Below are 14,015 nucleotides of genomic sequence, written 5' to 3' on the forward strand. Positions count from 1 at the left end.
TATTAATGTCTGGTTTACTGCCTACGCTAATGGAGAGACAGGAGTTACTGCCGCACGTCAGCAAGACAGTCAGTGTAGATCCTGAATTACTGGTGTTTATTGGCCCTGTAAATGGCAGGGCTGTGTGGAGACAGGTTGTTGAATACATAGTGCTTATGCAAATCAGCAGATGTAGTGCTAGTGGATCTATGGAGTAGTTCTTACACAGCCGCCTTAGGAGGATATAACAAATACAAAATAAAAAAGCTGAAGATTACTCTCTGTGGGAGGGGAGCGTCCCTGGAGTTTAGAATGAGGGATTTGACTTCTCAGAGAGAGAGCGAGAGAGAGAGAGAGAGAGAGAGAGAGAGAGAGAGAGAGAGAGATAGAGAGGGAGAGAGAGAGAGAGAAGGGCCACACACAGACAGACACACATACACACAAAGGTTAAAACAGATTTTTCACAGTGCAATCTGTGGGAATAAAGAGGGTTTTTGTGGATAAGTGGCCATTGTGGCAGAAATAAATCTCATGATCTTATTATTGCTTTACTTTGAGACAGACACTGCTACTTGCCAACCCTTGACATGCACTGTGAAACAAGTGATTCTCGCCCAAAGGCTTATCAATACATACAAAAGAAAGTGACAGGTTTAATTAGACATAGTCATGTTCTCCGAAAAGTCCTGCTCCCACCTTATTTTGCAGATCTTGGGCCATGCTTAGTTCGTTGATGGATTAATTTTCATCAAACACAGACACACAATGGTGATGACAGCTGTTTTGACAGTACACTCATGTAGCAGCTTGCTGTGCAACATCTCACTATGACTGACAGTTCTCTGAGGATCTGTAGGCCAATGATTACTCTGATGGGGTCACTGGTAAAAACCATAATGAAGCAAAATGCGTTGTGGCAGTTATACATCCTGGAACATATGGGCAAAATTTGTATGCACATTATTTAGTTTGCACAGGGAGTTACTGCCAGTCTCTATGGGGGTCTGTTAATTTCAGAATATGCATCCACAGAACACATTGAAACAGGGTGTAAACAAAAGCCTACCCTTGGGAGTGATTCCTTTGTTGTAAGAGTGACACAATATTGTTTACAGTCAATCCTGTGTAAATAGATATATCCAGCAAAGTGCAAATGTATTCCAAAATGTGTCACTAATGTCCTTTCTGGAACATATTTATCTGCTAAATTTGCCCCTTTTGTTTAAAGAACCTTAATAGATCTATATGGATTAATTTCATATGCCCAATTATTGGCACTGGCATTCAAATGTACTGTAGAGGTGATGTGGTAGGGAAAGCATACATCTTACTTGTGTGATGTTGAAAAGCTACAGTTCATCATGAAAGCAGGAATGTGCAGCTTTCCCGACACAGCTTGACACTGTTTTGTTGTTTTACCAACAACAACATACTTATATTTGGACAAATGTGTGCGTTGTCTACCGAGATAACAAATGCACATTGAAACACATACACATCCAAAACACAAAGCAAACCTTATCTTCAAAAACACACAAAGCCACCAAATAGTTCAAACCCTCCTCTGGCACTCTGATACCACCGTCACATCACTTACACGTCCCCTCACTCTCTCACTTTCTCTGTCAAAACAACTTCAGTTTAAGAAAAAAAGGCCAAGATGAAGCTTCCATCAGCTATAGAGATGTGAGACTCAATCACTATCACACTCTCTCACAGTCACCACCCCATCTGACATTCTTTGTCTTCTTGTGTTAATCATAATGAGAACATTTAAAATCAATATTTTTTCGAAAACGACTCTAAAGGGATTTTTTCAAACACTTAAAAAAAACTTCTTCGCACATCACTTTGTACTATGTCTGTGCCGTGATCTTCAGAAAAGTTTCTTTCAGTCCTGTGAGCCCTGCGGTGGTGCTTGGGAAACCATTGGTTGCAGGGGCCAACATGGGCTCCCTCACCAGCGCACCCTCTATCCCCTGCTATGAGCAAGCAGCACAGACCGTGGGCGTGGGGAGAGTAAAAAAAGGGAAGCACCGCTTTGCAAAACCAGCTTTCATGTCAATTCTCTTTTCCAGAGTTACACCGCTCCGCCTCGGGGCTCGACTTGAGATGGATGCTGCTTTCATCCTCTCCTGCTTATCACCGCTCCTCACTCCGTTCTATCCAAACCCCTGCCTGCCTTTCTCTTCCTAAACCACCTGTCTCTCTCTCTCTCTCTCTCTCTCTCTCTCTCTCTCTCTCTCTCTATCTATCTCTCTCTCTCTCTGTCTCTGTGCTCACCTCCATCTTGCTGCCCATTGCTATTCATTGCTACACACGACTCCCCTTTCCAGGTTCCACTATATTATGTTTATGCGGTGGTGTTGCTTTCCATTTCTTTATCTGTGTTATTCATTACAGGCTCCCCACATCCTGCTCCTTCTATCTCACTGTGCAATGATTGCACCAGTGCATTTATAGAAGATTGTGTATCCTTACATTGCACTGTCCGCCACCTCCATGCCATTTCAAAAGTCATTTACCCATCAAATACAAACGATAAACTGTAAAAGCAGCCCTGTGCCGCGCTGTTTGAATCTAACCGTGCCAAATGGTTCAAAATCACTCTAATGGGAAATAAAAACATTGGAGGCATAGAAAAAGCTAAAGGCATGGTGCTGCTTCTGCAGATCTAGAACCGGGTCACCTCTAGGGTAGGATAGTCAAATAGTACTCTATAAAGGCCTTGGTCATCTGTCCACTGACATGCTGCATGCTGATCTCTCTCCCTATTCAAATCAAGGAACTAAGTGTGGAGACACTGACGCAAGTAGCAGCTGGGGCAGCTGGGGCAGCTAGGGCGGAAGGAGATGCTGTGCTCAGGTGGCTTAGAGCACATATTGTATGCCTTATCTGTCACCTGCAGGTCTGTGCTTATGATGGAGAGAAGCAAAGTCAGAGCAGCACATAGGTGTGTGTGTGTGCCTTTGTGTGCGTGTGTGTGTGTGTGTGTGTGTGTGTGTGTGTGTGTGTGTGTGTGTGTGTGTGTGTGTGTGAGAGAGAGAGAGAGAGAGAGAGAGAAATAAAGAGAGTCAAACTGCAGCAATGCCTCCACACCGTCCGAGGCACTGAGGGTTGTGATAAATAATAATAATAATAATAATAATAATAAAAAAGCTGAGCTGCTCTTCCTTGATCAGTTCTGAAAGTCAGAACAACAAGAGGCTCACATCGTCCCAACACCTGTATTTTACGCTGACGTACACAAGTTTTCAGCAGCAAATTAAGCAGGAGAACCTTTCGGTTATCGGGCAGCACCATACATTCAATTATTGCTACATAATTAGTCAGTGATGTCAGGGAATCTTTTGAGCAGCGGAACAACACTCCTAACACACTCAGGATGGACGTAGGTTCCCTGGTATATTTCTGTGGAAGCTGAAAGGCTTACTACCTCGCTGCATGTTTTTTTTTTACATTTGTATTAAGAAAAAGGTAAAACTGTGTACTGTACTGATTCTGAGTCTCAGCATCCTCCCAGTCAACCACAGCTGGCCTTCTAAGAAATTCGCTGCAAGGAAGCACACTTTAATTTTGTAGACTGGCAATATTATGTACCATAAAGCACTCCTTAAATCTTTGCTGAGCCCATACTGAGGTGCATAAACATTTTATGATATAATGTATTTGAGTAACAGTATATTCAGAAAGTTTTCTACCTAGCAGCTACTACATCATTCTGTGTCTTCCTTGGCTGTTGATAGTTTTTCAACATAAGCAAACCTTTTTCAAATTCATCCAATCATAGTTTTTCCCAGAAAAGGGGGCTGTTGCGGTCTGGAAAGGACTGGTGTGCGGTGATGGATGGACTCTATAAAACTAATACAAATTTGACTTAATTAACTCAATAAAAAAAAGATTGGCATAGCAAGTTTAGATTGGTGAGGTAACACATTAGTAGGCTATATTACAATAAGGAGAATAATTCTCTCCCGCAACTTTTATCAGATCGGCAGTTTGAAAAAACGATTTCAACCGAGGAGGAACTGAAGCGTTTAATTTTACCTAGAGAATAAACGCTATCTAAAAGTTTCACCAGGGATCTAATGCCATTATATTCTGGAGTCTAATGTGTGACTGCCACAGGGCTCCTTTCCTTTTCAGTGTTGTCTCTTGAGTTTAAATCAAGTTTCTGCTGACTTTGCCTGGCTGTAGGATGAATAATAACATAATTGTCTTGTGGGCTATGGATGCAGTCAGGCTATTGTTGGCGTTTGGTTTGTATACTTAGCCTGTTTTCACTTTTGTGATTTCTGACAGATATTTTTTTAAATATAGAGTAAAGCAACGTGACCACAGCACCTAAAGACAATGATCGGGAGACACAAGATTTTTTTTCTCTCTTAAAAAATAAAAAATAAAAAAATGCTCCATGTTTTGCTGCCTAGGGTTATATGCACATTCGGGTTGGACTGTTGGCAGAAATCAGGTCCGCTTGCCAGTGAAAGTGCAGCTGAAGTGTTGACACAAGTTGACGGTTGTGCCAGAGTGGCAGCAGCTGCCTGTGAGGAGCCAAACTGCCAGTGGAATAAGAATGCACCAGATGTATCCGGTGTACCTGCCAGTAAACTATACATTCTGTATCTGAAGACATCCAACTCACCGTCAGGGATTATACTGAAACTGCTAGCGTTTGTGTGTTACAATGAAAAGAAAGCATTTCCTCAATATCCTTATATCAACACTGATGCCATTGTTTGTTTTTAATTGTAAAACAAAGACATAGTGAGGAATGTTCTTGTAAATTGGGGGGGGGGGACTAAATCACAGCAGCCGATGTCTTCTTTGGAATAAAGTTGTCTATGTTAATCTGTCAATGGCTTTTCTGTTGTTTTTATGAAGCACAGACTGGTGAGTAAATTCCCTTGTGTGATAGCTTCACAAATATCAGCAGGTGTGACATATTGAGCGACAGAATCTTCCAATTTTTTCTATCGTGGGATTATTCGGTTCGATGGAAAAAGCTCAATTGTTTGTCTACAAGCTTCCACCTGTTTGGAAATCTGCTAAAGAGTTGACTCCCGGTGAATGAATGGATAGAAATATGAGAGAAATGACTATTTCAAGACCTCCCCTTTTAACTGAGAAATATTTATCTCACTCATCCAGCATAATTGAAGACCCTATTAAGAAGCTATTTCTGACGGACGGAATCACAGCATGTTAAAGGCTTCTAGTGTGCCGTCTGCAGAGTTTTTCCCAGAAAGCAAACTCACCATAAAAGATTATCATCAATGTGACCATTCTTGGTATTGTGTAATAACGCTACATGTGAAAGAGTAGTTTGTAAAAGGACATTAAAGCAGTCAGTATTTGTATAACTTTCTAATGTTCTACTTACAGCATATTGCCTTTTTGCAAGAATTTAGGCATTCACATGCTGTCAATATTTGGCATTGATTTCATTTTTTTTCAAAGCCCAAATTCTCCTATCGCTGTTGCCTCATTCACCCTTGTGTAGTCTTAACATTCTGTATACTCCACTTCAGAAATGTCCCGCCTTCACTGAAACCCCGAATTTAAGTGCACACCGTTCATCAAAAAATAGCTACTTTACATGTTTTAGTCGTAGCTTTGTGACTGATTTTGCTGTCTTCTTTTACAATTGGCTGCAGTTCAAATCCAAGTTCTTTTTCTTTTTTTTCATATGAAGCAGTATTTTGTAATGGCAATGAATCAGGAATGTCTCTAGTCTGCTGAGATTCACTGTCCACTGATTCTCTGTGCCTGAATAGATGTCCCCTTTTCATTTTGTCTTTCTTATTTGCATATAGCCAATGACTTACCTGCTGTAGTTAGGCAGAGCTCCTCGTCACTGTTGTCTTGACAGTTGTCTTGTCCGTTACACAGGAAGCTGCGGTCTACACAGTGGCCGTTTCGACACTTGAAGCGAGCCTCCGAGCACACCAAGGGGTCGCCTGCTGTGGTTGAGTCAGGGCAGAGTTCAAGGGTTAAGTGTCAATTCAAACAGACTTACAGTGAGGGGTTAATGTTCACAGTAAAACCTGCAAATCAGGAGCAACTGTGAGAGTGACACAAAGAAAATGCCTCAGAGCATATTAATACAAAAAAAAAAAGCTATTTTAATTTATAATTGAAGTGGCAGTTTGAAGTTTTTTTTTTGCCGAGGTGCTCATCCAATTCCATTTACAACGCTTTGTTGAGATTAAATGTGAAAGAAAAAGCAGGGGTACTACATTTTCATGGGGATTTACAGAGGATAAATTGGTAAAGCCTAAGTAGTAAGTAAAGCCTTTGATCAGGGGAGTATGATAACGATCAAATGGAAAGAAAAACTTCACATAAAGATTTAAAGTTATGTCCATCGTCACCACTTTCCTTTAGCATATGGTCGGGGTTTGTCCTTGTTTTAATATTTGCAAATTAGGAAGAATTATCTGGTGAGAAGATCCAGACAATTGTTCAGTTGTGACGCAGTGGGTGATGGGAGCGCGGAGTAAAGCTCTATTTAAGTGGCTAGATAAAATGGAGAGCATGGGGCCATGCAGGCTACACTGCCTTTGACAATACTGAGTGATGAATGCTCCCCACTGGTAAACTGAAAAAAAATGCCTTATATGCCTATAATAGAGATTGAAACTGAATCCTGGTGTTCCCATTGTATTTGAATGCATGGGAATTAACCTGCCTAACAGGCAAAGCTAGACACAAGGGTGCTGCAGAGTCAGAATATACAAGAAATGCAAAGAAATTACTCGGATAACTCGGGCCTTGTTGAAAAAGGTAATACAATATGCTTCATTTGCAATTTATAACTCGTCGCCGCTATTTTTATCTGCTCTAAATGCAGGATTTGATAGTAAGTGGAAGGGACAGCATCAGTGCAGTAATTGCATTCTTTATAGAATGACATTCTCCTTTGCTTTCCTCTGAAGGGAGGGACAAAAATCATTTCTGCTTCCAACTCAAGACAAGCAATACTTTTTTGGCATTACAAATACTAAAGCAGAGCAAAAGCATCAAGGTTGGAAAGAAAATGCTAGAAACAATCTCTAATCCAAAATAAGGCGAGAGTAACATGATGATCACGTGCGTGCTGCGCCTCTGGAAAAACACACAGATCTTTGTCTTCAAAAATGAATCGTCCAACCTCCAAAAATAGATGTCAGTTGAAAGCGAAGTCATCTAATTGTTTGTTGTATTCCCAGTGGAATACAATCAAAGACTGAAGTAGAGGGTAGAAGTGTGAAAAGGAGACAACACATGGGGAAGATGTACAGATGTGTAGGTTTTTTATATTAATTGGATAACTATATTTGTCTTAACTACCTTTGGTGCTTCTTTAATAAATAGATACATTTTTATCACTTAGTGTTGTTTGTTCCATTTGTTTACACTTACACTTTTAAGGTATATGCAAACTTGTACAGTATATGTTTTTTGTAGTTCATTTATGAGGCATATTTCTAGATTAAAGGGTCACTCCAGCAGTTTATGATGCACTTCATTAATTGTGCGTAAGTAAAAATTCTATTGAATTATTTATTAGATCAAAAGCACTTGATCCTACATTTCCCATAATGCAACCAAGAGCATCTCAGACCTCACCATACCTACCACAACCTACCACAACCCCTTGTTTGTAATTTAGGCTATCTAACCCTAATGACATCATTATGACACGTTCATTTCTGTTGAAAAGTTGAAACAGCTGTCACAAAGGAAAATATGGCTGTAGCACACATTGAGTAAACTGATTTGTACATGTTAAATTGATGGTCAGTCCTTTGAATACTTTGCTCAGATTTCACAGGAATAATTGTGCTTGCATAAAGTACAAATATTCAGTACTCCACCTGCTACTGTCTTTACAAGCAGTACACTAACGGCTAGATATCTATTATTTGAAGGGGTCATTTTAAGACTCACTGCAGTTCTTCTCGTCACTCCCGTCTGGACAGTCGCTGAAGCCGTTACAGCGGAAACGTCCGATGATGCAGTGGACGCCATTAGCGCAGGCGAAGAATGTAGGGGCGCACTTGGACTTGACCTTAGCTGGGAACAGATGGAAAGAAGAACAATGGGTCAGGCGAAAGGCGATGCGGACATATTCTAGTGCTTTACGTTTACGTTGTGTTTTATGGCTATGAATTAGCCTCCGCTGTGATGCACAAAAAGGGAATGGAAGGGACAAATCAATAAGGCAGCAAAGTTTTCAAGGTAATAATGTATGACCAGATACAATGGTGAAATGAAACCAGCAAACCATTTAACCATTGTACGAGCTTTAAGCCGCTAGGTTACAGAGACCAATTAATTACGCAGCTCATTTTGTTCTGTAATGGCTTATCTTCACGTTCTCTGAAGTATGACAAGTAAAGGGTAAGATCCCGAGGCCAAAGAACTCGATAGGAGAAGAAAAACAAGTTAATGACAAAGACAAAGGGAGCGAATGGTGTGGGAGAGTGTTTTTGTTGATTGAGCCATTGATCAGCCTATAAGCAGGCCACGGTGTCTTATCTCCCAGGACAGGCCTGAGACTGAGTGACGAGCCTGCACAACATCAATGCCTGGCATCCCCCCCGTTTAGCACTAACCCCTAGTTTTGACTCAAACACATTGATCTTCTCCCGGCAGAGTGAGAAAAACAAGATATCAGGTGGATGGGAGCAAAGACATGATAGAAAGAAAGTAAAGGCCCTCGCTCTAGCTTGATCATTGTGGGAAGTTTGAATTTGAAAGTGAACCCAAATCCACAACAAAAAATTGAATTATTTAATTTGGGGAGTTAGCATGATAGGAAGCATCTGACAAGAGTTTGGCATATTTATCAACCCTATTTAAATATATTGTCATTTACGTTTGAAATTTACAGAAATTGGGTTTAGATGAGGAGGGCAATGCTCTGGTTCTTATCAATATTTTGAACGAATCACGGCAGTTCCGAATGTTCTATAAAAACTGTTGCCATGGAGACTGGTTGATACGGCCACGTCCACACAGTCCTGGCAAACGGTCTGGACAACAGTTTTTTTAAACTAAAATTATAATATTTATGAACATTTATTTCAAATCAGATTTTTGTGAAGGCTTCTTGAGACAGCCGACTTTGATATCATATATTGATTTTTTCAGGTTTTCAGAGTCTTTAAAGCATGATGGCAGTAAAACAACAACTACTAAAGACATCGTAGTGAAGCCTCTGTTATTTACAGATAATAATAATGAATGAATTCTTTGTTATGCATGGATTATCTTCATCCAGTAATTAACATTATACAAAAGCTTTAACTTGTAAATGTTGCTTTGTGCGAGAGCTAAGGCCGTAATCGTACTTGTTGGAGACAGAGAAAGAAAAAAGCTTCAAATTACAGCTAAAACGTTGTTATGCTACGAGTTTAAAGACTAGAAGTTAATGCCGGTGAGTGAACACCATTGTTATAGTTTAAACACAACAAAAGGATGTAACAACCCACACACTCAAACAGAAGGGGAGGGGGGAAAGTGAGTGGGCATATACTAGACATCTAAAAAGCAAGCCATGGAACAGTCTCTTGTTTTTTTTCTCCCTCTACTGAATACAAAGGGTGGAATTGGCCTGCTCATAGGTTGGCATTGTGCCGTCTCAAATGCCAGGGGCACACATTTTTCCCCCTACAATATATTGTGGTGGGCTGATTTATGAGCTCTTTCAAGCTGCGGCGATTATGTGTAGCGAGAGGGGAGGGCTAAGGCATAACAACCAGGAAGGTTCGGAGCGCCCCGTCTCCAGGATGAAATGTAATCGGCTGAACGTGGGAGGAAGCAGGGATAGCAAATACAATCTCCTTGTCTACAGTCTGGGAAGCCTTTGTTTACCTGGATGGCAGAGGCCCTAACCACCCAAAGCTAATTTTGCATGGTATATATCACATTCATTAGAGCTGGGGGATGGAAAACAGACATAGCATCTAGCTCTAGCAACGAGAAAACATGCTGTTGTTGAGGGGTACATTGAAATGCATCTGGTCACAACATGGTGCTTTATTCTCAGTTTGTTTTAATCTAGTTACAAACTGAGAATGTGTCAAGGATGTTGCTCCTTTTTCTAGATTATTTTGTTTTTTTAATATTTGTGGTAAAAAAAAGATTCCTTTGAAATGTTCTGGTCCTGTTATGTTTCTTCTTGGAGAAATACTGTATAACTTTCTTAGACATGGAACCTGGCTCCCTTTTCTTCTCATTTGCAAGGCAGGCTTGGCTAGAAGTACAGCTCTGAGAATCCTCATTGACCTCCTCCTCCTCCCTTACCCGATTCTTCATCACTACTTTTATCGCTGGCAGGATTCATCTGCTCAAGTGTTTGCGTTCCAAATTAGCTCAAAAGTCAAACGAAGGGCAGGCTCACAAAGGGACATTTTATGGGTGCTGGTTGGAAGTTTAGAGCTAATATGCTTAAATGTATTTTGGGGGACGGACGGCTTCTTTATAGCCTTTGATCTGAGCAGTTTTCAGAGTAAGAAGACAAAAAGTGAATTTGAAGGAGAAAATTGAGGTTGGAAGTGATGCCAAAAAAAACAAAACAATAACCCTGTGACGGTGTCCTGTTTTTTTTCCTCTGTAGTACGTCTAACCGCTCAAGTTCAAATACTGCTGTTGATGCAGCAACTTTATCCCCTCTTTCATCACTCGTATTCTTGGTTTGAACTGTGTCAGTTTGGTGACACATGTTTTCATGTTCTTCCCCGAGCCTTTTGGAGAACTTGTTTATGAAAAGCAAAGCAGGCAGGGTGTTGGACGGCTTCCAAACTAAGTTCCAGTGTTCAGCTGAGCAGCACAAATGAAAAACCAATTAAGCTAGCAGTTGAGCTGTTGTCTTTGAGGTGAGACTATCACTACTAGCAGAATGAAACATGGTTGGATCGCGCCAAAATGCTAAGTTGGAGGGCGCACACACAAACATAAACATATTGGCCCCCTCTCTCGTTCTTTCTGTTTACTGTCTCCTAGAGACAAGACCAGACATTAACACATAATGCAGAGGTGCCTATTTGAACATATGCTGAAAATGTTGTCCACAAGAACCTTTTTAATTGAGATTAGTGGAATGAACTTTATCTGAATTTCTACCAGGTATTTTATTTTTACGGACATAAAATCTTCAATATTTCTTCCTAAAAAGAAACACAAAGTTCGTATCCAGGCCAGGGAGTGAAGCCACATGCAACGTTTAGGGTTTATGGGAAAATTATTTAATAATGCAACAAAAAAGTTGAAACTGTACTTCTTGTCTCACGGCTACAGAGTTCATGTCCGCCCGAGTAACTCCTGTTGGTAGATGTAGAAGAACGCTTTGCTCTTTCCACTCCCCTCTCCACACTTCTGCTTGTATATTTCTTCCTCTCCTTGGTCCTCCGCCAGAGTGCCAAATAACTTGTTTGGTGCAGGTATAGGCTAACGCTTGGGTTCTCATGCATGATTGACAGAGTGAAGAGAAACACCGGAGGAATAACACTAATAAGAAAGAAAACAGCAAGCGAGTGAGCGGCAGAGCAGAGAAGGCAGAGGAAGTGCAGAGAGACGGCTGAGGACTTCAAAAAGGTTCCCCTGACCTTGCCGGGCAAATTTCTGAGGGGAGGAAATCAATAGGTAATGGAGTCAGAGTGTAAGCAAGAAGAGCAGGGTGGGGGGGGAGTTTCCGTCTACAGGGCTACGGGGATCAGTACTAATCATTCTGTAACATTTCATACTAGTTGTACAATACTATAACATTTTGTATTCAGGAATAGGCATTCATCTCAAGTGGCCGAGCGTTAACGGACCACTGGCGATTTGCAAAAAGCCATCAAACTTTGTGCTCGGATGAGGAAGCAAGTAGCCCCCGTACATCATGTGGCGGGCCCGAATGTGCAAACTATCAGTAATATTTCAACAACTTCCAATAAAAAGGAGATGCAAGGGCATACGGTGAAAAAGCGGCGAGTGATCTGTCAGATAACAATCCTGCTGCAATATTCATCATAGAAAGCATCAGTGTGCCGCTAACATTGCCTTGTGTGAATTGGTTGCGCCACCCGACGTAGCATTGTTAAATGACAAGACATCCTTTTTATTATTCCTTTGAAGATTTCAAAGCGATTCCTTTTCTTGCCTAATTTGTGACTATCGATTGGGCGAGGATGGCATTCATTCTAGGAGGGTAAAACGAGATGAGAGAAAAAAGAGATATATATATAGAGAGAGAGAGCAGGAGATGAAATCAGGGTATGAGACCTTTTGTAGGACCCTAATCAATATTAAATCCCTATTCCCTTGGTATAAATTACACTAGCTCATGGATGAGTCAACCATTAAGCACATGGGAGGATGCGCCACACTTAAGTCCCATTAAACCCCACTCTGCTGTCCGTACATTTCCTGCTATTAATGCTCTATATATTCTCTTTAATTTTCTTTCCATTTTTTTTTCTCTTTTCTTTTTTGCTCTCTTCTTGTTCTTTTACCCGAGCTGGGTTAAAACAACACACACACAGACCAAGACATGCACCACCAGTCCAGTTGCTCCAATCACACAGGCTTGTTGTTCCATGATATCCGCCTAAAATGTACACGCCCACACTGAGACGCAAACACTAACAAAAACACACTCTCAGAGCAAAGAGCACATATATGCACAATGAAGCAGAACAGAAGACAACACAATACAATAGGCTCTGTCAGTAGCATATGACTGTCAGTGCATTGGTCACTGTTCTTATCGCATAAACACACACTCCTAATCTTGACAACTCCTGCTCTCCTCAGCGGAGTGGGTCTGGTAAAGAATAGGCCATGTGTGAGCCTTGATATTCAACCAATCTTGTTCAAAGATTCTTTTTAGTTGTTTCCCACCCCTGCTATCAAGGAGAGTTGTTGATGATGTGCATTTAGCAGCTCTTTTGAAATCAATGTGTTATGAGCATTTTTGGGGAGGTAAGAACAGTCGTGAAAGAAATACACCATTGATGTTGCTTCAGGCGTTGGCTGTGTTTTGAATGCAAGAAGATATATTCGAGTAATCCAATGAACTGCATTTATTTTGATCCTAATTGTTGTAAAGAGCTTACGGGATCAATAAACACAGTGCATCGGGTTATATAAGCTCCAAATTGCTACATCCCACATAGTTGTGAAGTAATAACAGACTTTGAAACTAACTCAACACACATATTGCCATTGTGTGAGCCTCCAAGTTGCTGTCATCATTCCTGTATTTCTCAGAATCGGAATAAGAATCAGTTATGAAATGTGTCTAGGTATTTAGTGCAAAACCATACACATTAACATAGAAGGATGTTATGGAGTCTTGACCCCCCCAGGCTGGGAAGCAGTACTCTAAAAGGAAAGTAGAAAAAACATAGTGTTATCTTATTACAAATATATATTGTTACGGAAAACACTGGCAGTGTCATTTTGATGAACAAATGGCGAGGAAGGCACATTAGCCTTGATTCAAGAGATGTTGACGAGCCCATATTTACGCATGTCACCATGATATTGCTCACAGTATGATGAATGAGAAGCCCTTTGTCTGGAGGAGGCAATGCACTCGGATCTTTGTTCTTTAAAAGCCACTGGCCCTGTGGATGTCCCCTCTAGTTAACAGTCAGAGAGTAAAAGTTTAACTTGCACAGTAGTTTTGCCAGAGCAGAATTCTGAAATCATTGATTCTGCTTCTCACGGAGGCCACAACCTCAGCCGGCCTGCAGGAATGCTAGTTCAGAAGAACAGTCAGTCCTTTGAAATATGCCTCTCTGTCTCTTTTCTCTCTCTACCAACTGCCCCCCCCCCTCCACCCCCCCTTCTATGCCTCTCTGTCTCTTTTCTCTCTCTACCAACTGCCCCCCCCACCCCCCCTTCTATGATTCCTTCATACATCATGTCCGTTCACCCTTCCGGCCGCGCCACAGATCTCTCTTCTCCCGCCTACTCATGCTTTGCAGAGACAAGGGCAAAGAGGCTAATCCTGGCTCTGAGGCCCTGGCAAGCTCCATCAGCTCGCCTGCCTCTCTCCT

At 41.2% G+C, this 14,015-nt stretch overlaps 1 protein-coding gene across 1 annotated transcript in view; it reads right to left on the minus strand.

The window, feature by feature from the left end:
* The window catches only part of ldlrad3 (low density lipoprotein receptor class A domain containing 3), an 81,196-nt gene that overhangs the window by 33,908 nt on the left and 33,273 nt on the right, over positions 1 to 14,015 (minus strand). Inside the window, exons 3-4 of the mRNA XM_080028146.1 lie at positions 7,912 to 8,037; positions 5,808 to 5,942 (exon numbers count right to left, since the gene is read on the minus strand). Coding sequence (XP_079884272.1) covers positions 5,808 to 5,942; positions 7,912 to 8,037 — 261 coding nt within the window. The remainder of the gene's footprint in view (positions 1 to 5,807; positions 5,943 to 7,911; positions 8,038 to 14,015) is intronic.

Source organism: Ammodytes marinus (genome assembly GCF_949987685.1).
Source record: "Ammodytes marinus genome assembly, chromosome: 5".
Taxonomy (NCBI): Eukaryota; Metazoa; Chordata; class Actinopteri; order Uranoscopiformes; family Ammodytidae; genus Ammodytes; species Ammodytes marinus.